At 27.3% G+C, this 27801-nt stretch overlaps 4 protein-coding genes and 1 long non-coding RNA gene across 13 annotated transcripts in view; 3 read left to right on the plus strand and 2 right to left on the minus strand.

Moving 5' to 3' along the window:
• The first annotated feature begins 331 nt into the window (after nucleotides 1-331).
• On the plus strand, nucleotides 332-2005 carry LOC111033296 (trafficking protein particle complex subunit 1). The gene is made up of 3 exons (XM_022313977.1): nucleotides 332-1338; nucleotides 1401-1610; nucleotides 1862-2005. The coding sequence occupies exons 1-3, from the start codon at nucleotides 1240-1242 to the stop codon at nucleotides 1979-1981; spliced, it is 429 nt and encodes a 142-aa protein (XP_022169669.1). The 5' UTR covers nucleotides 332-1239; the 3' UTR covers nucleotides 1982-2005.
• On the plus strand, nucleotides 1999-14381 carry LOC111033290 (intraflagellar transport protein 140 homolog). 4 transcript variants are annotated; one of them, XM_022313970.1, is made up of 22 exons: nucleotides 1999-2019; nucleotides 2581-2777; nucleotides 2841-3059; nucleotides 3137-3404; nucleotides 3465-3640; nucleotides 3790-3988; nucleotides 4053-4394; nucleotides 4459-4726; nucleotides 4787-5002; nucleotides 5125-5293; nucleotides 5352-5489; nucleotides 5548-5696; nucleotides 5767-5944; nucleotides 6008-6294; nucleotides 6348-6624; nucleotides 6870-7030; nucleotides 8458-8602; nucleotides 8666-8851; nucleotides 9006-9224; nucleotides 9661-9815; nucleotides 9899-10113; nucleotides 12855-14381. In XM_022313970.1, the coding sequence occupies exons 2-22, from the start codon at nucleotides 2634-2636 to the stop codon at nucleotides 12935-12937; spliced, it is 4194 nt and encodes a 1397-aa protein (XP_022169662.1). In that variant the 5' UTR covers nucleotides 1999-2019; nucleotides 2581-2633; the 3' UTR covers nucleotides 12938-14381. The 4 variants fall into 4 exon arrangements, with proteins under 4 accessions (XP_022169662.1, XP_022169661.1, XP_022169660.1 ...); XM_022313969.1 differs by lacking the exon at nucleotides 1999-2019 and adding an exon at nucleotides 2040-2403; XM_022313971.1 differs by lacking the exon at nucleotides 1999-2019 and having other exon boundaries at nucleotides 2634-2777; nucleotides 12855-12974; nucleotides 13059-14381.
• Nucleotides 14328-20295, minus strand: LOC111033294 (ras-related protein Rab6). Of its 2 annotated transcripts, none has more exons than XM_022313975.1 (7): nucleotides 19966-20295; nucleotides 19819-19877; nucleotides 19685-19738; nucleotides 16836-16941; nucleotides 16571-16776; nucleotides 16445-16511; nucleotides 14328-14652 (listed from the first exon to the last, which is right to left on the minus strand). In XM_022313975.1, the coding sequence occupies exons 1-7, from the start codon at nucleotides 20033-20035 to the stop codon at nucleotides 14582-14584; spliced, it is 633 nt and encodes a 210-aa protein (XP_022169667.1). In that variant the 5' UTR covers nucleotides 20036-20295; the 3' UTR covers nucleotides 14328-14581. The 2 variants fall into 2 exon arrangements, with proteins under 2 accessions (XP_022169667.1, XP_022169668.1); XM_022313976.1 differs by lacking the exon at nucleotides 14328-14652 and adding an exon at nucleotides 14770-15178 and having other exon boundaries at nucleotides 19966-20293.
• A 150-nt stretch (nucleotides 20296-20445) lies between these two features.
• LOC111033293 (dihydrolipoyl dehydrogenase, mitochondrial) lies at nucleotides 20446-23108 on the plus strand. The gene is made up of 11 exons (XM_022313974.1): nucleotides 20446-20636; nucleotides 20720-20878; nucleotides 20947-21085; nucleotides 21186-21430; nucleotides 21506-21607; nucleotides 21669-21893; nucleotides 21956-22092; nucleotides 22171-22360; nucleotides 22426-22563; nucleotides 22622-22711; nucleotides 22778-23108. The coding sequence occupies exons 1-11, from the start codon at nucleotides 20595-20597 to the stop codon at nucleotides 22844-22846; spliced, it is 1536 nt and encodes a 511-aa protein (XP_022169666.1). The 5' UTR covers nucleotides 20446-20594; the 3' UTR covers nucleotides 22847-23108.
• A 3000-nt stretch (nucleotides 23109-26108) lies between these two features.
• The window catches only part of LOC111033298, a 21408-nt gene continuing 19715 nt past the window's right edge, over nucleotides 26109-27801 (minus strand). For 2 of the 5 annotated variants that reach the window (XR_002604393.1, XR_002604391.1), the window contains one exon: nucleotides 26111-26428. This is a non-coding gene — a long non-coding RNA (uncharacterized LOC111033298). Of the gene's footprint in view, nucleotides 26429-27801 lie in introns of all 5 variants that reach the window. The other 3 variants (XR_002604395.1, XR_002604394.1, XR_002604392.1) reach the window with 3 other exon arrangements.

Consider the following 27801-nt stretch of genomic DNA (forward strand, 5'->3'; position numbering starts at 1 on the left):
ACTAAATAATGACAATCAACAAAATACAATTATTAATAGATACTCATTTTGCCATACATTAATCTTAATTTTTCAAATTTATTTAAAAAAAACAATACATACAGAGTCAAATTCAAATATTCAGTAGCAAGAAAAATATAACATAAATATCAGAGTTCAGAAAATGTTGTTTATAAATTATTATACTAATATGATATACTTTAATATTTACACACGTTATCAATAATTTCTGAAAAATTAAAATCAAAAAATGTATTTAAAAAAAATAAAGTAACGAGTTATTTAGTAATTTAACTACAAACAATTAACTAAAATTATAATATTATGTACTTATCAATTACTTGCAATAAACTGGAATTAAATTACCATCAAATAGGTAACTTAAAAAGTAATTTCGGTACAGTAACTATTATAACTTACTTGAGTTACTCCCCAACTCTACCCCCACCGATAACGATATAATACTACTCAGTACTCAGTACTCAACTGGTGGTAAGTATAATAAAAAAAGCTATAGATGCTCCAACTGGTAAGTACCTATTTTTTTATAATACAATTTTACTTTTACATTTTACTTTTGCCCCTCTCCCCGCCCAAATTAAGCACTGGATCCGACACTGAGTGCCGTGATGATAAGTGGGACTGTGGGAGTCTAGAACAAAGATGCATTGGTATGTAAAAAAGCAACACGGATAGTTAATTCACTTATAGCCGGGATCTGAGTCTGAACTAAATAGTAAATGGCTAAATAGTAAGTACCATGGAGTCCGTGGATACCAAATACTGTAGTAATGTAGGTACTAGGCGGAAGCATAGAACAAGGAAGCTTATATTTTATAATTTAAATAGGTGACAATGTGGCAGGTTTTATTACAAGTTTACAAGTTTACTACTCGATGTGACATATAATCATTATGATCTCAATACTATATAATTAATTCTTTATCAGTAAACAGTAATTGATAAGAAAGAAGTCAGGCGTCAGCTCTTGTGTACTCACTAGTCACTACCTATATAGTAATCAGTATAGACATTCGACATTCGAGTCATTTGAATTCGACAGTATCTCACAAATACTGAAAGCAAATTCTTAATGCAACTGCATGTTAAACCTTAAATCTTTCAAGTTTCTTATTCTCAATAGAAAAACAAAGATTTGTATAGTTTTTCACTTACATAATTTAATAAATATTTTAGAATGCAAAAATTAAATTAAACCTAAACATCTTATATATAGTAATGACTATCTACAACATCTATATTTTTGATCGGATGGGAACAATATTATATCAGACAAACTGGAATCGTCTAAAACAATCGGGCATGAGTAGTGAAGAAGTAAATTAAAAATATTACAACATTATTTGAGTAGATTTAGATATATTTTATCTATGTTATAGGAAGCCAAATTGATGTATGGTATGTTGTTTTCTATCAAGTCATTTGTTTCCAAAATATCACCACTTGACCCTAAACGTGGTTTTTTATGTTACAAGACTAGTAAATATGCATTACATTATTATGAGTCGTTAACTGGTGTTAAATTTATTTTAAATACCGATACAACAATAAAAAATGTCAGAGATTTGTTACACCAATTATACAAAGAAGTAAGACTTACTAGTTACTATTGATAATCATTAACAAATATTTTGTATACAATTCTGCTGAGAATTGTTTAAGCAGTATAATTGACATAATTATCTTCATCAATATTTATATGATAATGGCATATCTCTATTGTATTATGATTTACCAAAACATTTATAGTAAAACATTTATTTTAAATATAAATAACTGTATTTAAATTGTTTCTTTTTTTAATTAGCTTTCATCCATTTAATCTTTATTTTTATTTCAGATTTATGTGGAATATGTTGTAAAAAACACTGAATGTGAAATGGGACAACCAATTGAGAGTGAATTATTCAAATTAAAACTTGATCAATTTATAAAACAGCATATGAAAAGTATACAATAAATAATAATATAATATTTATGAAAATTATATAAAATTATGTAAGTTATGAATTAGGTAATTTCATAATTATTAATTATTATATTCATAATTATTTGAAACTTTGAATGTAATAAATTATTTCATCTATTTAATTATCAGTCTTGGGTTTTTTTTTATGGCTGTGGTGTCACTGTATTACCTATTAATCCCCTCCATTGTTCATTGTAAATTGTTAACAAATTTGAATTATAACATGATATAATGTAAACTATATCTTGAATTATATTTATTCATGATTCAATTATTATTATTTATTTTATTAACCCGATTCATCTTGATTCCTATCTTTTAGTGTCTAGGGTGCTGGGTATCTGCTGATGTTAACATTTTTAATGACAAATTACCTGCAATTAGCAGTATTGACTGTGTTAGAAATTAGTTAGGTAATTGAATACAGACTACTATTATAGAAGACTATTAAACTACTAACACATAAGTAAAATTAATTTTAAACTCGATAATGAATGTTAACTGATCATAATCATTTTTTGTATATCTAAATGAAATGTGTATAATCTAAGTCGTTGTGTTTATATAATTTTGACATTTGGTTGCTATAGCTATGCAGATACCTAATCTATAAGACATTTGATTTTTTCTGAAATTATTTGAAATGAGTTCATATCTTGAATATAAGGTAAAAACTAACCAAAATCATTTAATTACTGGCATAAGTTACCACCGCCAACTTGGTCTGTTGGCAATAATATCATGTACTGAAAATGACGAAGCACAAATTCTTATATGCGATGAATTAGTGAGTACCTATATAGTCTTTAAAAGTTCATCCTTCACTTTTTTTTCATACTGTTATTCTCAGGGTGAGGATTTGCACAATTCTGGACCAAATGTTTGTAAAGGCCACATATCTTCATTTTGCTGGCATCCCACTCAGCGTACATTAGCTATTGGCTCAAAATCTGGAGAACTATATATATGGAATGGCGGATTAGTAACTGCCTTAGACTCTATTCACAAAGAAACTATTGTATTTTCTAAATGGTCATCACTTGGTGGATGTTTAGTAACTGGAGATCAGGTTAAAAATTATTGAGTCCAAGTAAAATATCTACTTAAAAAATAAAAATTCAATGGTTATGATGTTTGTTATTTTAGACTGGTATTATAATCGGATGGAAGTCTGATAGTCGAGGTTTGCTTAAAATGTCATTTAAGTCAAATGTCGAAGCTATTTTATCTAACGAAATTTCATTTAGAGCTGGAAAAGCTGCTACTGATATTTCTAATTTAGCCAAAATGGCAGTAGCTGGTGACCAAAGTGCCTTAGATATATTTAGTTCTTGGCGGCCTCGTACAACTACGTCGCATGGTCCACGCACTGTAACTTCAGACAATATAACATTTTACTGTGCTGCAGTGACTGGTAATAATTTTAAATATCATACTTGTGAGCTATTAAGTCATCATTTTTTTATTTTGGTAGGAGAACTATATTATTTTGATGAAGATGGAGAATTCAGCATTGTACTTATACCCAAATCGATTATTTTAAGAATTTTATGCCATGAATCAAAAGATATTTGTATTTTAGTATGCAAGGACTTAACTGTAGCCTATTATAAATGTCATAAAAATGGTTCATTAAGTGAAGTTTCTAAGGTTAGTTACTATGATTTAGTACAATATACAACAATATGATTATTTTAAACACATTTTAATGTTGTGTATATAAAACATTTTTTATTTCCCTCATTTCTTATTATAACAAGAACTAATTATAAATTGTTGGTAAAATATTCATTATTTAGGTTAAGTTAAATGGGTTGAAAGAAGATATGTGTATCATTTGGGCAGGTCCATTTTTATTAGCATGTACAACAAACGATGTGTCTATTCGTTTCTGGGATATTGAGTCTGGAAACAGTTATGTTTTAACTGCGCCGGTCTCTTATGCGTCCTCATACCCTAAACAAACATTTATAAATATTTCTTATTCAGTGGAAAAAGGTAATAATTCTTTTTCATGTTACTGAAATTATGTTTACTATGTTTTTTTTTGGTTATTATTCAGGATTATTGTGTGGGGCAACAAATCTTGGAAATATTATTATTTGGCGTTATGAAGAAGAAACTGTTGACCAATGGAATATTCATGGTTCATGTAAAATTCAAGATACCATAAAATACTGTGTTTGGAGTCCATTAAATTTAGCAGTACATGCTACAGATGGTATTTATATTTTACGCGAGCATGCATTGTTGGCAACGTACAAAGAAGACATGGCTATTGTACAAATGTCTGCAAATGATCTTAATGTGTTTCACTCTAGTACAGATGAATCATTTAGTTTAAATACTAATATACAAGTTATAGGCCTAGCTTTGAACAAAGAACATATATGTTTATGGAATGGTAAAAATTATTGAAGTCTTATGGTTTTTTTTTTACTCATTTATAAATTTTGTTTTAAAACAAGGGAAATCAATATCAGTTTATAACATTAAATCTAAAGAAAACCCTACAGTAGTTGGAACTTTCAATTGTGATGTGCAAGAAGCTTGTATTTATGATAGAATTGTAATTGTGGCTGAGAATTGTGGAAAATTACAAATAAGAACATTTCAAGGTACCATTAAACAGACATTGGATGTTGAAGCACCAATAGTTTGTCTCACTTTAAATACTTGCTATTTAGCAGCTGTCACATTATCTGGAGTTATTCATATCTGGGATTTAAATAGAAGGTAGCTTTATTTGTCAATTGAGTTTAAAAATATTATAATTTTTTTTTTTTTTTACTCTAGGGAAGCAAAATCAATGTGTAAACCTAAAGATATAACACTAAATATAGATGATTATGGCGAAGCTATTCAGTTACGTTTGAACAGTAATGGTACTAAAGTATCGTTTACTGCAGCAAACTTAAATTTAGTACCAATGCCACGGTTATATGTTTGGGATCGAGATTTAGACATAATTTATGTGAAACATTTTGAAAAGGGTTTAGACATGGATGAAATGTATGTAATATACTAAGATAATTTATCTTATACACAATAGTGTACTAATACACTAATTTCTGTGTATAGAAATATTTGCAAAAGGAAATTCATACTTAAATAACTTAATCTACTTTTTGTAGACAATATAATGATACAAGATTTATTGTTTCTCACTATTGGGATACAAACGAGCCAAATTTATTATTTTGTGAAGCGAAAAGTATTGACAAACCAGAAAGTAAATCATCAAAACCAAGTTTATATACATTAGCAAATAGACAGAAAAAAAATAAAATGATTGGTTCATCTGTATGTTATATAATTTTTGCTTTAACTTGTATTATAATATAATTTCCTTTTTGTTTAGGTCATACTAAGTATGTTCTTTATTGAACAAAAAGGAATTAAAATTCAAGATATTATACATTGCTCCGATCAATTTTGTACATTACTAGGACTTGATGCTCCGTATTATATAACATTATGCAAACGCAATACAAATTCTGTAAATTAAATAATATTTATACATTTAATATAAATTAAAATTCATGTTTATATTATAGAAAACCCGTGTTAAGCGTATTCTCATGAAGGAATTTGAAGGAATTGAAGACTGTAATTCTGATATTCGAGCAGCTATTATCAACTTTGGTTATAATTTATGTCTTGGAGACTTGGATCTAGCTTTCAATTTTATTACTAACATTAAAAGGCAAATATTTTATTTACCATGTGTTTCATAATACTTTATAACAAATATTTATATTTTATCGTCTGTGTAGTCCTGCTGTCTGGACAAGTTTGGCTAAAATGTGTGTAAAAACAAAACGTTTGGATGTAGCTGAAATATGTCTGGGTCACATGAATGATTGTAGAGGATTAGCCATTTTGCGTTCAATAAATAAAGAGCCAGAACTGGATGCAAGAGTGGCTTGTCTTGCTGTGCATCTAGGAATGTATGTAAGTTTCAATATCAATTTGTTGGTACTTTGAAGTATTCTTATTTATAATTTATTGTATAAGGACGAAGCTGAGGAATTGTACAAATGTTGTAATCGCTACGATCTTCTAAATAGATTCTATAGGGCTAGAAATCAAATAACAGCATCTTTAGATGTGGCTGAGACAAAAGATCGTATACATCTTAGAAATACATATTATAATGTAGGTCACAACTTAGAAAATAAAGGTGATGTAGCTGGGGCAGCTGCTATGTATTGTAAGTCAGAAACACATGGACTTACTATACCAAAGATGTTATTAGATGATCCAGTTACTTTAGAAAATTACATAATTAAAAATAAAAATGTGTAAGTTAACTTATAAAATTTAAAAACTAGTTATTTAATTAATTAATTTTTAGAGTGTTATTGAAATGGTGGGCTCAGTATTTAGAAGGTAGTGGTAATATGGATGGTGCAATTAAGTATTATCAACAAGCAAATGATGATTTGTCTACAGTTCGCATATTATGTTATCTTGGTCATATGGAGCAAGCCGCTCAAATTTGTATGAACACCAGCAATAAAGCTGCTTGTTGTCATCTCGCAAGATCATATGAAATGCAAGGGCTGTATGAAGAAGCTGTAAAAATGTATGTTGATGCCACAGCATATGTAAATGCAATTCGTTTATGTAAGGTAAGTAGTTTGTTAATATTAAATAGGGCTGGTTTAATAAACTAAGATTAAAATATATATTTTTATAACTATACTATCTTAATGTATGAGATTTTTTTTGTAACAATTTTTAGAACCCTGATTCTATTTACATCACATTGTACTTAAATTGTGTACTTCAACTTCACTTTTTACTACTTACATACTTCCATTACATTATTTCTATTTAAAAAAAATGACTACAATAAAAGATTTTTGGTTTTTAGGAGCAGTTTTTTGACAACCATCTTTGGAATATTGCTTTATTAGCAGATGTCAGAGAAAAGCTAGGTGTAGCCCAGTATTTTGAAGAAATTTCACCCGATAAATCAGTCATACTATATCATCAAGCTGGTTATTTACATAAAGCTATTGATTTGGCCTTTAAGTAAGTAGTTTAAATACTAATCAGCAATCTACATCCTATAAATGGCAATAAAAAAAAAAAATGTAGAAAATATGGTAAATATTGAGTTAATATCCTTCATATTTATAGTGTTGTATTATTTATACCAATAACATGATTTAAAAAAACATAAATTGTACAAAAAACTTGTTTTTAAAATTTTAAGTTTTTATTTTCTAGTACAAAGAGTTTCTAATTCAAATTAATAGTTTCTCTATATGTAAATAAAAAGTAATTACAATCAATAAAAATTTTTTTTTTAAAAATTGAATAAGCTCTACTCTGAACTTAACTTAGAATTGTGTGTTGTATATGATGATTTATGTCTCTGGTCTGCCTAGTTCTTAAACTATTTATATTTATAATTAATTTATTGACCCCACGACAGGCATTAATTAAGGTTGTTTAAATACAAGTTGAATACAACAAGTACAAATTGAAAACTTAATACTATACAATAATAACTAATTACAAATGTGATCTAGTCTGAGCTTAGTCAAGACAACTTATCATTCTGCGCAAACAATGGTTGAGCAAATATGAAGTATGATGGGGAAGTTATTTTGATAAAGAATGATGTATAATGTTGTGGGAGATACATAAAAAAAAATAGAGGAGAAAACATCAGGAACCTCCAGAGAGCAAAAGGTGTGATGAAATATAGGTCGGTCTCAATTTGGCGGAAAGCAAGAGAGAAAAACTAATGGTATATAGTATTATAGGTAATTTTGTTGAAGGTATTCAAATGATTTAGCCAAGTACAGATGGAATAATATAGATCTTCTTATGGGGTTATTTTATTAACAGGATCAAAATTAATATCCCATATTCTAAAATAAAATGTTTTATTGATAAATAAGAGATAGTATCAAGACATTTACCAGAAGAGAAATTTGAGGTATTGCAATTGATGAATGAAAATGTTCAAACAATTTACTGTTTTAAAATGCTCATACCTCACTTTAAAATTACAATGTAAAACATCAGTTATTGAAAAGATAATATTTTTACTTCTATATTTTGTAATAGACCATTTTGGTATGTTTTCTATGATAAAAAAAAGAAAATTCAAAATATTGATTAAAACAAAAGTTATTTCATTTGTCAGGTATTTCTGTTCTGTACACCCTGTTTAAATATGATTCATTACTAACCAATTATTAACCAATAAGAAAAAAAATATACAAATTTCATCTTATTTTTTAAACTTTTAGATTCATCTGCCTTTATTTTAGAAATGGTGAATAATTCATGGAATGTTATTTATAATGTGATTTGCCTAATATTTTTCTAGACTTGTATAGTTTTGTCTATTGTTACTTTTTTAGTTAATTTGTTAATTACATTAATTGAAAGTTACTTTAATTATATTTTATGTTATATTAATATAAACCTCATGTTAATTTTAGATGTAAAAACTATGATGCAATTGTTACAATGTCTCAAGAACTGAACATAGAAGATGATTCAATTTTATTATTAAAATGTTCAAATTTCTTTATGAGTCAAGGACATTATGACAATGCAGTTAATTTATTAGCAATGGCAAACAAAGTATACCTTGTTAATTTAGATTATTTACTTGTTAATTTTGTAACACGGCTTGATTTATTTTAGTTTGAAGAAGCTGTGGAACAATGTCAAGAGCACAAAGTAATTATTACTGAAGCACTTGGAAATCGTCTTACACCACCATCTGATCATGCAAAGCGTACTGCTATATTAGAGAAACTGGCTGAGTGCGCTTTAATGCAAGCCAGCTACCATATAGCAGCAAAAAAATTCACCCAGGCTGGACAAAAGGTTATAGTGTGTTGTGTATTTCTTTTGTACTTTCACTATTATAAAAGTGTTATATGTTTCCAGGTCAAAATTATTTGATCTTACAAAATTTTAGTCTATTATTAATGTAAACTGTTAGAATATAAAAGTAGTATAAATTGTTTATTGTGTTTAGATAAAAGCAATGAAAGCGTTATTAAAATCAGGGGACACAGAAAAAATTATATTTTATGCTAATGTATCCAGACAGCATGAAATCTATATTATGGCCGCAAATTATTTACAAACACTTGATTGGCAAGAGCGTCCAGAATTTTTAAAAACTATTGTATCATTCTACAACAAAGGAAAGGCCCCTCATCTTTTGGCTAATTTCTACATTTCTTGTGCTCAAGTAAAAATCCTTACTATAGTAACTAGTATCTACCTAAGGTGTTAAACTTATCCAGAAAGTAACTAACTACTAAGTATACAAATTCTATAAAAAAAAATAAAATAAAATTTTCCTTAATATGTCTGTATGTATTTATAAATTCAGTTACCTAAGTTTCCTTAGGTCCTTAGCTATTTTAACTATTAACATACCAAATATATATACCAACATAAGTAGTGTATTCCACAACTTGACTTCATCTTTTAAAATAATGTTTTTTTCTTTTAAAACATACTTACATTACACTAGACTTCAACGATTTTTCGTTGGCTACCTCTCATACTACAGTCAACAGTAAATGGGCCGATTAAAATTATATTTATTAGTGATACATTTTTATAACTATTTTAAATTATATTATTTAATCTTATGCGAACATATGTATTGTTATAAATAGCTTGAAGTTGACGAGTATCGCAATTACAGTAAAGCTGTAGGTGCTTTATCAGAGGCATTGAAGGTATTGTCTAAAGACAGTGATCAGTATAAAACACTAATTGAAGATATTGCAAAAAAAATAACTTTAGTAAAAAAATTTCTTGATGTTAAGAGGTACAATCCATAGATCCTAGTATACTCTTAAGTCTCTAAATCATAATAATATATTAGTTTATTTAATTCATTTTGTTACTTAGACAAATTGACAGTGGTGATGGTGATTCAGCTATGACATTATGTCGACAAATTTTGTCAGCTCCCAATATGGATATACTTAGATATGGTGATGTATATTCAATGATGGTAGAATATTATACAACTCAAGGCGAAAATAAAATAGCAGTTCAATTGGTGAATGAGCTGTTGGCTCGCACTCAACAAAAAGATAATTTACTCTTCTATATTGATAAAGGTTAGTATTAAATATTCAGTCTATTATTAAGAAATATCTTATTTAAATTGACCTAATAGGTAGAAATGATAATTTATCTATATACTGAGTAGTTTATTTTATTATTATTTGCAAGCCTATTTATTGTAAAATGTAAATGAACTGATTCATGCATTTTGTCTGTTTATTATATAATTATATATAATTACTACATACTAAAGAGACCAAGCTTACAACTATAAGTTTCGAGTAAAAAATAGGTCCACATTTCTCAGCTCATTACATTCTCGAGCAACGTGGTCTGAAGGATTATTATATCCATAAGAGGTACGATGAAATGGTATTGAAAAATTAGGATGATGCCGTGAATTAAATTGAGGAACATTAAATTTAACGATTGTAATAAATCTGGACAAGATATATCGCCATTTATTAATTTGGACATGAAACGAATATCTACAGAATTGCCTCTAGAAACCAGGAATTCTAAATTGATACTGGCTTGGATTGATGATAGAGACGTTAAAATAGGTGGATTTACTTGAGAATGCAATTTTCTCGTATACCCAATTAGGCGTAAAAACTTTCTTTTGACTCGCTCAAGTGATTCAATAGGTCCAATTTGTGTAGGATTCCAAAGAACTGAGGAGAATTCAAGAATTGGTCTAACTAAAGAGGTATATAAAGTTTTAAGACAGGTTTCGTTGTTAAATTCTTTCGTATTCCGAATTATAAAACCAAGACTTCTAAGTGCTTTTGAACATAAGTAATCAATGTTGGAGGAAAATAATAAGTTAGGCTGGAATACCACCCCTAGATCATTACATGAATCAATTTCAATGAGTTTGTCACCATTAATATGATAGGAAAAGTTTAATTTAGACTTAGTACGGAAAAACGACATTTTGAGACATTTGGTTGTATTTAACTTAAGGCCATTAGAACGGCACCAATCACTGACTCTGATTAGGTCATTTTGGATTAAATTAGAATCATCTACAGAGGAAACTTTGGCAAATATTTTTAAATCATCAGCAAACAATAAGTAGTTACAAAATTTAAAGCAATTACTCAAATCCCATAGAAAAATGGAAAACAGCAACTATTTGTTAGTTTTATATATTATTTTATAATATTTGATATGCAATAATGCAATAATTATCCAGAGCAGTATTTCTTAACCTGTATTATACATGTATGTATATTTTATTTATTGGTTTAAACAGTTAAACTGCTTAACGAATTTAATCTAATCTATTCTGTGGTTCAACTATGTACATTCAAATTTAGTATGTATAATACACTTGCTAACAAACAGCTTAACAAGATACCATGTGATAATAGTTATTACATTTTAAGTGGAGAAGTTTTTTACTGATGGCACTTAAAATATCTAATTTGTATAAGTTATCTTGCGAGTAGGTCACATCACTTCTTCGTTCTGGGATATTCATAATATTAAATGTAGTAAAATACACTTCTAATTTAGTACATCAATGTGTAAGTTATATTCAAAAGGGGACTTCTTCAGAGTTCTATAAACCAAGTATCAGCCCATTCGTATTTATATCCAGGCTTCAATTACCAGTGTCTGGCCCTTTTTTTATGTATTTGGTCAAAATTCGAACTTTACCTTGTATTATTATTTCAAATTTTTTTATCGACATTAATTTTAAAAAAATACTAATTTTAATCAAAAATTTCATACAACTTTAAATAGTTTAACGTGAGTCAAACTACAGTTTTTCCTTCATTTTTTGTTTGTTTTTTTTCGGCCAGTTTTGAAAACTATTGGGAATTTATAACTGTTGACCCTCAAAATACCAACTAGACTCACTTTTATACCAGAGAAGATGTTGTCGAAGAAAACCAAGCATTTTACTGCCCCAAGAGGTGATAACAGACACTAAAATTAAAAAATTAAAATAAATAAAAACACATTTTTGTAAAACCAATACATTCATCATGTACATCATCCACTTAGAATCTAAAATGTTAATATGAAAAACTTATCTGATTTCACAGTTTTAATTGGTATTTAGTTATAATGACATTCTATAAATCTTATTAGTTTTAGTCATAACCAGTATAATATGGTATTATAGTAATAAAATTGTAAACAAAAAAAGTACATCACTATTAAATTAGAATTTATTTTAATCTTGTGTTATTCAGTTATTGCAATAGAATTATTATGTTTTTGTGAAGTATAAATAAATTTCTTTTTTTATGAACTCGTTTTTCAGCACACTTATATAACATAGAGTTATAGCATTTACATAGGTAGGTATTAAATATTGGTCTGAATTTCAACGTTTTTAACATAATTAGAAAATAAATTAAAGTATAATAAAGTTAATAAAAAAAAAAAACTTAGTACATAATAGATTTTAAATTAGGTATAGGTACACCCATTTTACATAATAATCATATTTTTCTAATATTAAAAAATACATAACAGATGACTGATATCAATAAAACAAAATAGGATACAATAGATTCATAGGTGCCTATAAAGGGTTATAAGCTTATTATATATATTTTTTAATTCAAAAGTTATTCCAAATTTTGAGGCTTCAAAATAACCAGAGTTGAGTTAATTTAATTGTTAATTATAATATATATTATTAATCATCTATTAATTGTATTTTTGGGTTATTAATAATAATACATAAATTAGATTAAATAATTAATAACTACACAATTTAAAAAAAGAACATTGTACTACAAATACATTTAATGATCTGCTCATTGTTTTTTAGATATTCTTCGAAAATTAGGTTTTCAAAAGGAATCCATTAAAGAAAATAGCATTGACGAAGAAGAAGAAATTCCTGAAGCATAAATGCCCTGATATTTTGGATTATTAATGTTAAAATAATGTACTACAAGCTATTAAGCAGCAAAACTGCATGTCTTACTTAGTCATTAGTTATAACTTATTAATAACTGTCATTTTTGATTAGCATATGGAATCAAGAGCGGAATATAATTCCCTTAATTATTAAAAATCAGCATCGTAAAAATGTTTTTAACTTAAGTGCCCTCTCCGTACGGAATAACTGGATCTCCCCTTGTTTGGAAATGGAGTTGTCTGTACGATTATATTAGTAATTATACCAATAACTAATAAGATTATTTTATGCTTTGAATTGTTTTTATAAAAACTTGAATTGATCTCATAAGCCAGATTTTAACTATATCATATGGCAGCATAGTTATATAGCATGTGGTTCAAAATTTCTCTACCATACTTAAATTATGTAAGTACTTAACATTTTAGAATAATTTATATAATGTAAAATTATGAACAATTAAAATTAAAATATATTACCTATCAAGCAAATTTGTTGATAATTCACACTGATTCAAATTGTCTTTTTTTTTAAAACTCCTTTGAATTTTAATTCTTTTAAAACATTAGCAGTGAATTTTGACAGTTATCCCTGTTTTCACGCATGTTGTACATCAAAACTCTTAATAGTATTTCACCCATACAGGTATTAGATTAGAGTTTTAAGTGATACAATTGTACATTATTATTAGGGTTTGGATTTTTTTTTTTAAATTTGCCTGGAACGGTTTCCTAGCTACAAATATGTGTCAAAGAAAAGTATTCTAACATTTTTTTTAAAATGATTTTCTTACTTTTAAATTTTTTGTTTCAGATTGAATCCAAAATTATAAGAAAAAAAATGTTTTTTCTAAGTTTAACAGGATAACCCATTATTTTAATAAATGCAATACATTTATTGTATTATAAAAATTATTTTAGGTACATATTTTGGGGCTTATAGAATAGACTATAGAGTAATACATGATGGTTTATAGATGGATAGATTTATTTTTTAAATTAATTTAGAGAATTGAAATGTGAGCCTTACATATTATGCTTATTCAACTCTTATCATTGATTATACAATTTACTTATCGATAATAGTATACAACCATGATTTGGAAATATATAGCCAAGTATCCAAATAGGATAATCGACAATAGTTATTAGTTATTACAGTATACCAATACAACTTGTCGTTTTGAAATGTTTTAATAATACTTTAAATACAATTTATATTCTAATGAATATTCAATATATTATACCTACTAAACATATTACAAGACTATAATAAATGTACAACAAAATATTCAAAAAGTAATTCACTTTCAGGAAATATACTATATTATATAGTGAAGATTTTATCAAGGCCAACAACACCACGTGACATTAACAACTGTTAATTAAAAAAAAAAATCATGGAATACTACAGAAGTAATAAAAAAAAAAATAAGTGTTAAGTGACTAGCCATAATGAAGGTAGATACTAAACAGTGATTTAACATGGGCTTAATCCACGAATTCCAATAATAAATTGCAACTTGCCTACTTAATTTAAATGTCTTACACAACTTAGTTAGTTTTATTATTTATGTATAAAAATTAAAAAGCAAAGAGATTAATACAAATGTATAAAAAATTCAACATTCAAAATTAACACATACAGCTGCTTTCAGACTCTTGTGAGTCTCCCTGATTGGCCGCATGATTCTGTAAATCGACAGCTATGCAATGTGTTAAGGATAGTAAGAAAAAAATTAATGCATAAAAAGTTCAAAATTATAAAATATATTTACAATTACATTAACCACACTGCTATTAGTTAAAAATTATAACGGTGAAATAAATAAAAATAATTGTTTACAAAACAATAATAATGTAGCATTTATTTAAAGCTCTGGGAATGTTCAGCGAGGTGGAAATATTCTCTTTCAATTGTTATTCTTTTAGTATATTATAATTACTAATTATAAGTTTAATTATAATTAGATGTATTATTTTAATTAATAACTGGTCCTACTCATCAAATATTTACTTAAATATATAGAATCATTGTCCAAGACCAGAATATTTTCTGTTATTTAAAAAAAAGAATAGTTAGTCTTTAAAATTTTAGACTTTATTATACGTAATAAAAAATTGGATGGATTTTTATTATATAAGTTAAACTATAAATTATATATTAGCATGCACAACTCTTCTCTGGATTTGCTGCATCATTCGGTGTGTCTTTAAGCACGACTTCTTGCACTGAAAACAAGCAATAGTTAAGGAAACAAACATGCCGCAAAAAGAAAAGAGAAAATACCATAATTTTAATTAAAAATAAGTTATAAGTAAATAACGAAAATTAGCATTCACTATAATTCATAATTTGGCTACATTTAGTTACCTCTTAATTATTATCATGCAATTATTTTGAAAATTATTTTTTAAAGATAAATAAAAATTGAGATCAAACATTTTAAATACGATAGTCAAAAATATTTAGCATAACAGATTTTATATTATAGTACCTTTATATTATAAATTAACTTAATAGATTTTGCTCAATCTCTCATTCCTATTTAAACTCACATACCAAGGCAAATGTAATAATTTTCCATCATCAAATAAAATGATATGTTCTTTTATTGGATTCATCTTCGGTGAAAAAACAATAATTGTACAATTGCTTGGTAAATATTACTCCTTATTTTTCATTGAATAATGCATTTTGGAATTTTTAAATAAACTTAATAGTTATACGATAATTCACATTCTTGAGATTTTTTGCACTATACACGTTTTGTGGTGATTCAAACATTTGTTTTTTAAATGAAAACCCTTCCTTGTTTTATCCTAAATTGTTTAGCAGATAATTTTTTTGAAAAATTTTTATGTTCATAATAATAAATTTAAACTAGCTTTTTAGTTGTTAAAATGTTTGTATTAAGAATACTAGTCTTTAAAAATGGTTTTACAAAAATATATATTAGATTTATTTTCGATATAGTATTTAATATACTAGGACCTCATTTATTAATTATAAATATTGATAAATCAATTTAAATAACTAACATGATCAAATTACCATAGTACTTATTTCTTCCAAACCTATAACCCTGTATAAAGTACCTATTATCTTTAGTACACAATATTAAATAGCTCAAAAACTTCATTTTTGAATTTTGATTTAATTATGTCAAAATTATCAGTTAAAAAATGGATCATTATTTGAAAAATAGTAGTTGGTATCTCAGCAGGATATTCTCTAAGTAGTAAAAAAATCTTAAGAATTTGAATAGTGCAAAAGAGTTCAAGGTATGAGTATACTTGGTGAATCACCTCAATAACTCTTAAGGTTTTAAAGGTTTATGATTTTTAACACAAACTAAAATACTTACGTGTGAAAATCAAAACAATTTTTATAACTTAGACTTAGAAGTATACTGAAGTTCTATACACAAGCATGGAATTAAACATAATTATTCATGCAGTGCTGAAAAAGCTGTATAAAATATTTATAAAGGATACTGTCTTCAGGTGGTCGATTCTCAGCTACATCCATGCCAGGTAATGCTGCTGCCACTCTTCTGAACAACTAAACACAAATAAAAGTACATAACAGTCATGTTATTATAATTATTAATCGTCACCAACTTGTTTAACATTGTAACCAGCTTTAGCACTAGTTTCAATAAACATGACATTTAACTCCTTTGCTTTATGTTCACCATCTTCAGCTAATACTTGTCGTTTATCAGTTAAATCAGTTTTGTTACCAACTAACATTATTATTACATCACTACCACGTTCAGTTCGAACATCGTCTATCCATTTTGATGTCTGGTGAAAGGAATTCGCATCTAAACAAAATTACATTTCATTACTCACTCTTTCATTAAGATTTAAAATAATTTATTACTTGTTATGTCATATACAACAACAGCAACAGTAGAATCTCTTATATAAGAAGGAATAAGACTTCTGAATCTTTCTTGTCCTGCTGTATCCCATAGCTGTAATCTTACCTGAATAAATATTAATTAAAATTAAAATTAAAACTCATAACCTAGGTATTATAAAAAAACTAAATGCATTAGCTTTTCATTTATCTTAGATAACAGAGGAATTACATCTCCCATTTAGGGAAAATTTAGTATGTAGTGCAACTTGAAATTTTAAATAGATATTTTAAAGAATACTTTATATACCGTTCTAGACCGTATCCAGAAAATAATGAGAAGGAGTCTCTGGAACTCTACTTTATTATTAATATTTAATATACATTATACCATTCTTCTTATTATGTACAAAAATAAGGCTCTTTATTATGATTCAATAGTTAATCAATTATGAGAGGATAGGCCAAATACAACTAGACAATCTTTTGATTTATTAAAAAATCAATAAATACTAATTTAAGTAGAATTTATTTATTGGTTATTTTTTAAAAGCTACATTAGTTTAAATTTGATACCTTGAAATATCAACTTTTATAAATAAAACTGTTTCAATATTAAATTAATATATTATTGAATTTTGATACTACTGACAATTCCAATAAAAATTATACAGGTAACTATTTTTTATAACCTAATAGTCCAAGATTTGATCCAAATTTGGGGCTGTGCATTCATGTTAATTTCATACTTAACAAGTACTAGTTGTTTCTCAATGCATACTAACTTATGTACCTTGGTGTGTATCAAAGTCTACACTAAAATTGAAAATTAGTTAACCTACTAACCCCAAACATTATAAAACATTTAACTAAATACTACCAAGTCATAAAAATTCAAACAAATGTAATCAAAACACAACCTATTAGTCTTCGGCTTAAAAGGAAACATTTCAGACACTCATAAGACTAAAACAATACATTAAGAGGATGCTACACATGCAAGCGTTGTCTGTTATACAAATGCATAATATACCAAATTGTTAGCTCTGAATAATCTATTTAACTCAGATATGTATAATGTAAGAGCAAATTGACCTATTATCAAATTTAGAAGTAATAGTATTGTCTAGTGAACCTCATAGGTTTTTTTTAGATTTTTATTTAAAGCAAGTTATGAGGTTCACTAGTTAATATTCTTACTTATAAATTTGATAATAGGACAATTAGCTCCAATATTAATTGTAACAGAATTAAATGGATTATTCAGAACGAACAATTTGCAATGTTAAGCATTTGTGAGACAAAAACAATGCATGTGGGTGTAACATCCTATTAAAATATATAAGCATAAGACAAAATACAGGTTTTGTAACTGGGTGATCTCCATCTTAATTTTTATTGTATATATTAAAAAATATCTTATTTACTTATTGTGCTGAAGCACAGATGTCAGATTGTAAATATTCTTTCATTAAATAAAATAATTTATTTATATTACCTTAATAAATGGTTTAACTAAAATCACTAGCGTATTATAAAATTATAATTATTGTTCAACTAGATAAGATAAGTGTACTAAGTAAATTATTTTGAAGATGTTTGAATTAAACTATTTTAATATCGTACTAAGTAAATGATCTTTTTTAGATTCTGAGGGCAATGTATGAATTGTATTTACAATGATTTATTTTTCTGTCTGCAATTTAGGGTAGTAATAATGGTCTGATTTACGATATCAGCAATTTTAATTTTATTTTGTAAAACTCGGATAGTTATAACCGTGGACACTTGAAATGTAAACTAAATATTTAAATCAACATTTTTCATTTAGGGTAACATTCCTAAAATATTTTGACTTTTTTGAGCTGATTGTAGCCTCAAGAAATTTTTTTCTATTAAGTAAAAAAGCTTGAAAATGTAATATAAGGTTCCCAATAAGTTTCATTAATGGAAGTTAAAAAAATATAAGGTACAAAGGCATGATTATTACTTATATGCACTTTAAGTTTTTGACCATATACATCAACATTGAAAATATTTTCAAATGACAGTTGATCACAGTGATCTCAAACTCAAATTATCTACGAGCCATATAAGTTTTCAAAAAAAGTTTGCAGGCTAATTTTAAGTGTCCTCTTTTTAACGTATATACTAGAACTGAAGACAACATTTTCAGACATCAGATATACAGATTCATTTGAAATCCATTTATCTAAATTACTTAGTATATTATGAAATTACTTTTATTATTAGTACTATAACCAAAATTATTTATAAAAATATGAACAAATTAGTTGTTTATTTCACTTATTATTACTTCAAATTATCATTAAAAAAATATAATGAATATCAACTTAAAAAAAATAGAATTAAAATTTAAAATTTTTAAAATTTTTTCATATATTTTTGTTCAAAATGTATTTTTATAACAAGCCACACATGACCCGTGCTCAGTACATTTGAGACCACTGGTTTAACAGATAAATCAATAAAAAAAAGAGTTAATTTTTTAAATAATCATACATATTAAGAGTAAAATTTTAATCTATTTTACAAAATAGTTTTCATGATAGATGAATAAATAAAAATTCTGTCTTGCAACACCAACGTAAGTTTTCACAATTATTGTTATCATACAGTTATTAAAAATAACTACATGTAATTAGTAATAAGAACATAATTATTATAAAATGTATAAGTCTACTACTAAAATCAATTGCCTTCAAGTACATTCAAATCTAAGAAATCTAATAAACTGCTTATAATGAATTCATTACATTTAATAAAACATATCCTTATTTACTTGAAGTAATAATAATTTTAAAGACTAAAAACATATATTTTTATTACATTAATTTGAAACAACTTACAGTTCTATCTTCGAGATACATAGTTTTAGACAAAAAATCAATACCAATGGTGGCCTGTTAACACAAGACAAAAATAAATTATATTTTGTACAACTCTATTAGTATTAGGTGGCTTTATAAATACGTAAGCTTACCTGGTAAGTATTATCGAAACTATCATACATAAATCTTGTGATGAGTGACGTTTTACCAACTATAAACATAAGAGCAATCTGTATTATTAGAAAGTTAAATACTCGATATATTATACACAACAAGTAGTTTTACTATAAAAACCGTACCACTTTGTTCGCCCAAAAACACCAATTTGAATTTCCTAAGAGGATTACCGAAGTCTCCGGAAGACGACATACTTATAGAGATTATTTTAATTTCTATGTAACATTAACTAATTATCAATGGCTACCACAACATGATTATAAGAAAAGCAAATCAGTATCCATAAAACAATTGTTTAATGTCGACATTAAACAATTGTTTTTTGAGAAATGATACAAGTATTACATATACTAAATATTGTGTACTTATTAATTAAAAATAAAAAATAAAAAGATTAAAAAATCGCAATCTTATTTCATTAGACTAATAAACGCCACGTTCGAGTGTAATCACACATTCACATCGTAGCCATTTTGATTTGATTATCCACATAAATACACAGCTGATCAGTTTACCAGGGTTCTGGTAAACCACATCTCGGCTTGTGTTATCAAAATACTTTGGACTTTGGAGAGGGGAGAGATTAAATATAATTTTTTGACATTTTGAAGGGCATAAAAAATCATATCCATAATTCATATTTCAATTTCATCGTTGGTCGTTCATTTTTCAATTTACAGTTCAAAACTCATTGGATCTGGCCCACATTTAATAATTTCCTGTTTCCTTAAGTATTATCCACTTGATCAAAATGCAATCAAATATATTTAGTAGGTTTTCGATGGCTGTAAAGGTTTGTATTGGTTGTATATACACATATTATTATGGATAATAATAGTAGATGAAATTAAAATTGAATTCTCCATTCATGTTTAGCCAAATATGCTGCAAAAGTCCAAACATATTGAGTGCGGATTTATATACTCTGTAGTTAACCGTCGTTATGCAAGTGGCGACTCAGTAGATTTAGTTGTTATTGGTTCTGGACCTGGTGGTTATGTAGCTGCCATTAAAGCTGCACAGTTGGGATTGAATGTAAGTGTAAATGTAGTAATTTAAAAAATAAGTCAATTTAAACATATTTGATACTTTGTCGTGTGTAGACTGTTTGTGTTGAAAAAAATCCTACACTCGGTGGTACTTGTCTGAATGTTGGTTGCATCCCTTCTAAAGCACTCCTGAATAACTCACATTATTATCATATGGCACATTCTGGTGATTTAAATTCTCGAGGAGTTGAAGGTAAGTTAATTTTAGTAATAGTCATGTAATAGGTAATTTTTGCATGCCAATAAAGTATGAACATTTATGATTTGTATCAATATTCTCCAATTTATCTTAGTTGAGAATGTTAAGCTTAACCTAGAAGCGTTAATGCAAACAAAAACAAATGCTGTGACTGCTCTGACTGGTGGAATCGCTCATTTATTTAAATCAAATAAAATAACTTTAGCCAAAGGTCATGGTAAAATTAAGGACCCAAACACAGTATCAGTACTGAAAGAAGATGGATCTTCCGAGGATATCAAAACTAAAAATATACTAATCGCTACAGGTTCTGAAGTTACTCCATTTGCAGGAATTGAAGTAAGTTCAAATGATCTTGATATGAACATACAAGTATATATATGTATCTATAAAATTGTTAAATTTTGTTTTTAGATTGATGAAGAAACTGTTGTTTCTTCAACAGGTGCACTAAAACTTTCAAAAGTTCCTGAAAAAATGATTGTTATTGGGGCTGGTGTTATAGGTCTTGAGCTAGTAAGTTTAATTGAGAAAATAAAGATAATCTAATTAATAATTATTTCCTTGTATTTATTAGGGATCTGTTTGGAGTCGTTTAGGAACAAAAGTTACTGCTGTTGAATTTATGCCTACAATTGGTGGTGTTGGCATTGATGGAGAAGTGTCTAAACAGTTCCAAAAAATATTGACTAAACAAGGATTAGGTTTTAAATTAGGAACCAAAGTTATCAGTGCAAGTAAATCTGGAGGACAAATATTAGTTGAAGTTGAAAATGCTAAAGATTCTTCAAAAAAAGAGACGGTGGGTAATAATTTAAATATTCATAAATTTGCATAGTATTTTAATGAGTTTTTAATTTTTAGTTGGACTGTGATGTACTACTTGTGAGTGTTGGTCGTCGACCTTATACACATAATTTAGGTTTAGAAGAGAATAGCATTGAGAAGGATGCTAAAGGAAGAATACCTGTAAATTCTAGATTCCAAACTGTTATACCCAAGTATGTAATTGTATTGTTGTAGACTGTTCATATTCAAAGCAACTCATTTTTAATATAACATGTAAAATATATTTATAGTATATTTGCTATTGGAGATTGTATCCATGGACCAATGTTGGCTCACAAAGCTGAAGACGAAGGTATAGTTTGTGTTGAAGGTATAACAGGTGCTCCAGTACATATTGATTACAACTGTGTGCCTTCAGTTATATATACTCACCCAGAAGTAGCATGGGTTGGTAAAAGTGAAGAAGACTTGAAAAATGAAGTAATTTCGCATATCATAAATTAATTTTAATTGGCTTATTTTTTTATACTGAACTATTTTTTCAGGGTGTTGATTATAAAGTAGGAAAATTCCCATTTGCGGCCAACAGTAGAGCTAAAACTAACAATGAAACTGATGGTTTCATTAAAGTTCTTGGTGATAAAGTTACTGATAAATTATTAGGATGCCACTTAATTGGACCAGTAATACATTTTTTTAAAGTATTGACATTTTCTAGTATTTATAATGCTATGTTTATAGGGTGTTGGAGAGATAGTTAATGAAGCAGTTTTAGCAATGGAATATGGAGCATCTTGTGAAGACATTGCTAGAGTCTGTCACGCACATCCAGTAATTTTATTTTTACTTAATTTGCACTCTATTACTTAAAATATAAAAATATTTTTTTAATTTTAGACGTGTTCGGAAGCATTAAGAGAGGCAAATTTAGCTGCATACTTTGGTAAAGCTATTAATTTTGGTTGAAGTATTATGTTATTCCACAACTGAACCATCTTCAAACCAAATGCAGTATAAAGAAGTTCATCAATTTACTTTAGGTTATTACTCACTTTAAATGAAATTTGGCTTCTTTTTGTTCAACTATAATAAAACCCCACTTTTTTAGATATCGAAAAATTAGTTTTAAATGAATAGCAATTCACTACCCATCTGTTGCTAAAAAAAACCATTTTCCTTTTAAATTGTATATGTAATATATTGTTTCTTTATGTACTGTGGATATAAATATATATATTTTTTTTTTAACAAAACCTTGCTTATAACTTATAAGCTATTAGTAATATTATTTTAACTATTATTAAATAGATCATTCATGTTATGTTTATGTTATTTCACATTATTATTTTCAGTTAATTTAATTGTTGGTACTCAAAAAATAAAAATAAGTCACTAATAATCTCATAAATTACTAATTATTTTCTCAAACAGCTTTTATTACTCATATGAAAGTCAACACAGTGATGCACTTATACTATATAATTTGGTAATTACTTGAATTTAATGTATAATTATTTATGTTGCTAGAGAATAACATTTTTAAATGTAGGAGACATTTTAAGATTGTGTATCATGTTTTATTATCAGTTCTCAGATTCAATAATTACTAACATGATTAAAAATGATAATATTACAAAAACAATTTAAATTATTTTAATTATAAAAATTAAACACTAAAAAGGTATAAGATACAAATAATAAAATACTACTTTAGTACTATTAGGTACTACTAGACGTAGAGTAAAGGTTTCCAGGTGAAAATAAAAATAGAATACTTTGAGAATTACCCAACCACAAAACTTATATTACATTTTAAACTTTAAAAATCTCAAAAAAACAGTTTGAAATTTATGGAAAAAAACTAAAAAAAATTAAAATGTCTAAATACTAAAAAGCTCAAAATGAGCCAAATTATTATGTGTAGAATATGGTTGTGTAAACATTTGGTGTGAATTTCAATCATTTTATATTCAACTCATATTCCTCTTTTTTAGTTACCAATACTTCTAAATAAGAAAATTATTCGATAAGAAATCGTTAATTTACGAATGAATACCCAATTCATAACTTCAAACGCACTCAAAAAAATTAATTTGACTTTCCTGTAAATTTTTTTTTGTAAATGAAAACTTGTGATTAATCATGTATTCAATTTTCAAATCTAAGGTGTAGATTTTTAAAATTATTTATGAATTTCTAACAAAATAATTTTTATAGTTTTCGTGATTATTGTGAATTTTGTCAAACTTCTAATTTTAGACGCTCATGAAAAATTATTTTGGATTTACGCTTTACCTTTTTTTTCAATTTCCACTAACAACAACTTATGAGCAATTTTTTATTAAATGTTTATGTATTTTAAAAGAGCGAAATCTATAACAAATCTAATTTCTTATGCCTATAAAAGTATAAATACCTATCAGAAAGAGTTGAAATATTTTGAATACAGAGTATGTCACAATGTGTGGATTATTATTACATAAACAATTGGTGAAAATTTAAAGTATTTATGGCTATTAGTTTTTCAGTTATATGATTTGATTTTGTCAAAAAATGTGTTTTCGTAAAATCTCTGTTTCTTCAATTTTAGATTCTGAGGAGCTATGAATGTGGATATAATATATAACAATTATGGACACACAATTAACCAAAACGTCCAAAGTCATTGGTTTGGACCATGAATTAAGATAATATACCTCAAATAGTTATTTAGTTGTATATTTAATATTACCTATATATCTTAAATCATGATTAGAACAAAAGGTGCAAAAAATACTACTTTGTAGCCTCTCCTCCACGGCTCCACCTTCGTTCAAATCATAGACCTATAAAGAAAGCCACATTGCAATAGAAACCGCGGTGCGGGGGGTTTATTGCACCAGGGCACAACGTTTGAAGTTCTTCCATGGGGCCCATATTTATATAAATTAAGTACAAGAACCTAAACTATAACAGAATATTTTTTAATAAGATCATATTTTAATATAATATTAGTAAAATAATAATGATAATGTCGTTTGAACTATATTATGGTTTAATATTATCGACGTATTATTATCGTAGTGGTGCGGTCCTCACAGTCGTGCAGCCGTGCAGATAGAAGATGCAAGTCCCTACAAATATTATGACTATATATAGGTATTTTTGGTTTTTACAATTGGATTATACTAGTCTTATACTAAGTGACGGTAATATATCTATAAAGTTGCCCGCTGAAGGAACTCGTTATTCTGAAAATTCAGAGACAGCTCTGTAGGTCTACAGGTCGGAACACTGAGTTCAAATTTTGACAAAATGTACAAATAATTTTTTAGTTAAAAATATAAATCATTTGTAGCTAACGATTAAAAATTTAAATAAGCGTTAAGTAGTTGTACTTTAACCAAAAATTTGAATACATTATATACAAACACAGTTTTTTTATAGTTATTTTAAGTTCAAATGTCGAAGAAATAAAATACTTAAACCGAGAATAACGATTGTTGTCATTTTGTTGTAATTCGATAACAAATAACCGTAGGTGCTTGAAATTTACACCAAATGTTTTTTATACTATTTCTTATATTTTTTAGTTTTCAAAATATTGAGCTGTTTATGGGATTTTTTTTTTTATTTATTGATCATTCGCTTAATAAGTATGTTTAATTTTTTTTTTTTAATATTCTATTTTCTTATTTCGTTATCATCAACACGATTGACTACATTTGTAGATTCGTTCGTCAGACCTTTGTGAATCGGCGCAGTTTGCGAATACTTTTACTTCGACACAATGTGGTGTTCACACAACAATAACAGCAATATAGTAATTATTATAATTAATAATTATTTTAGATTCTGAGACGAGAGATTAATATATTGATTTTACAATGGTGTGTGAGTGTTTTTTCTGTCAGTTTTGGGGGCAGAAAAAATCTCACCACATCTATTAACTTACCTACTTTCACAAAACCTTATATATATTGATTTGGTGCTTAAATAATAAAAAAATGTTCGTTAATATTCTTCATGAGCCCTTATGCTGTTGAAATAAATAAAATCGTATTCATATTTGTATAACGTAAAATAAGAAAAAACATTTTAATGTGAAAACAAAATTTTTATTTTTACTTGAACAATGATCACAATATTAAGTTTAAATAACACATGTAAAAATTATTCTATTAAAAAATGTTTGTTCGTTGTATGCCAAAAGATTGAAGAAATGCAATACAAAGCATAAATTGCGAAAAACAAAAAGACATCAAATAAGACGAGGCGACATGGAGGGGGGATGGGTACGTAATGGCAAATGGGTAGTGCAAATGATGTATGGAAATAAGTGGCTACTGGTTACCAATACAGAGTTTTCAAGGCCGTACTGCGGGGCGGACGAGTCGCGGGCACGTTGGCTCGAGACGCGAAGACGACCACAGCAGCAGACAAAGCCCGGCCACAACGGCCGCGAGATCGACGACGGTTGATGACGAGCGACTAGTGCGCGATGTTGTGCGTGTGACGGTTCTGCGGGTGCTAAAGACGTTGACTGTTGTGCCGGTGACGAACAGTGACCTAAAAAAAAAGAAAATATGAAAAAATATGAATTTAAACAAACATTAATAACTGCAGTCTACAATATCAGCATCCCCAAACTCGTAGCGTCATTTACAATAATTTTATCATGAGAAAATGAATATTATAAGGAACCAGCTGGTTATCAACATTTAAAAAATGTGAATAAAACATTGAGCTACAACTAACTTATAGAAAAAAAATTTGAAGGGGGCATGGGCGCCCACACGTCAATAGGTTTCAGGAATGAACTAAAAAGTTTGAAAAAAAAAATTAGATAGAATTCAATTCTAAAAATCAAAATTTAAAGGGAGGCATGGGCACCCGCAGGCAAAAGCCTTTGGAGAATTAAAAAAAACAGAAAATATGAAAAATTGTGCAATTAAACATTCATTAAAGACTGCAGTCTATAATATCAGTATACCTACACTCATAGCTTTATTTATAATAATTAAATAATGGTAAAATGAATATATGTATAAGAAACCAGCAGGTTATCAAAATATAATAAAAGTATTTAAGTAATTGAGAATTGAGTTAAAAAATAAAAATGGGAAGGGGGACATGGGCGCCCGCAGGGAAATGCGTTTTGAGAATCAAAAAAAATAAAAATATGAAAATTTTGAATTAGAAACAAACATTATAGACTGCAGTCTATAATATCAGTATACCTAAACTCATAGCTCTATTTACAATAATTAAATAATGGCATAACGAATATATGTATAAGGAACCAGCTGGTTATCAACATTTAAAAATAGTATTTAAAGTCATTGGGGAATTAAATTTAAAAATAAAAATGGGAAGGGGGTAGGGGGCGCCCGTGGGCAAATACGAATTGAGAATCAAAAAAAAAAAAAATATATAAAAAAAGTTGCATTAAAAACAAACAATTAAATAATGGTAAAATGAATATATGTATAAGGAACCAGCGGGTTATCAAAATATAATAATAGTATTTAAGTCATTGAGAATTCAATTTTAAAATAAAAATGTTAAGGAGGGCATGGGCGCCCGCAGGCAAATGCGTTTTGAGATTCAAAAAAAAAAAAAATATGAAAATTTTGAATTAGAAACAAACATTATAGACTGCAGTCTATAATATCAATATACCTAAACTCATAGCTTTATTTACAATAATTAAATAATGGTAAAATAAATAAATGTATAAGGAACCAGCTGGTTATCAAAATATAAGAATAGTATTTAAGTCATTGAGAATTCAATTTTAAAATAAAAATGGGAAGGGGGACATGGGCACCCGCAGGCAAATGCGTGTTGAGATTCAAAAAAAATAAAAATATGAAAATTTTGAATTAGAAACAAACATTATAGACTGCAGTCTATAATATCAATATACCTAAACTCATAGC

The sequence above is a fragment of the Myzus persicae genome, unplaced genomic scaffold, assembly GCF_001856785.1.
Source record: "Myzus persicae strain clone G006 unplaced genomic scaffold, MPER_G0061.0, whole genome shotgun sequence".
Classification (NCBI taxonomy): domain Eukaryota; kingdom Metazoa; phylum Arthropoda; class Insecta; order Hemiptera; family Aphididae; genus Myzus; species Myzus persicae.

Bases quoted from the DNA above. Each gene is read 5' to 3' on its own strand.
- LOC111033293 (XM_022313974.1), top strand. From the start codon at position 20,595: ATGCAATCAAATATATTTAGTAGGTTTTCGATGGCTGTAAAG. The intron at 22,093-22,170 runs GTATGTAATTGT...ATATATTTATAG, and splicing joins TTCCAAACTGTTATACCCAA to TATATTTGCTATTGGAGATT. The intron at 22,361-22,425 runs GTAATTTCGCAT...CTATTTTTTCAG, and splicing joins AAGAAGACTTGAAAAATGAA to GGTGTTGATTATAAAGTAGG.
- LOC111033294 (XM_022313975.1), bottom strand. From the start codon at position 20,035: ATGTCGTCTTCCGGAGACTTCGGTAATCCTCTTAGGAAATTCAAATTG. The intron at 19,878-19,965 runs GTACGGTTTTTA...TTATGTTTATAG, and splicing joins GTTTTTGGGCGAACAAAGTG to TTGGTAAAACGTCACTCATC. The intron at 19,739-19,818 runs GTAAGCTTACGT...TTGTGTTAACAG, and splicing joins GTTTCGATAATACTTACCAG to GCCACCATTGGTATTGATTT.
- LOC111033296 (XM_022313977.1), top strand. From the start codon at position 1,240: ATGACTATCTACAACATCTATATTTTTGATCGGATGGGAACAATATTA. The intron at 1,339-1,400 runs GTAAATTAAAAA...TCTATGTTATAG, and splicing joins CGGGCATGAGTAGTGAAGAA to GAAGCCAAATTGATGTATGG. The intron at 1,611-1,861 runs GTAAGACTTACT...TTTTTATTTCAG, and splicing joins TACACCAATTATACAAAGAA to ATTTATGTGGAATATGTTGT.
- LOC111033290 (XM_022313970.1), top strand. From the start codon at position 2,634: ATGAGTTCATATCTTGAATATAAGGTAAAAACTAACCAAAATCATTTA. The intron at 5,294-5,351 runs GTATGTTATATA...CTTTTTGTTTAG, and splicing joins ATAAAATGATTGGTTCATCT to GTCATACTAAGTATGTTCTT. The intron at 5,490-5,547 runs GTAAATTAAATA...TTTATATTATAG, and splicing joins GCAAACGCAATACAAATTCT to AAAACCCGTGTTAAGCGTAT.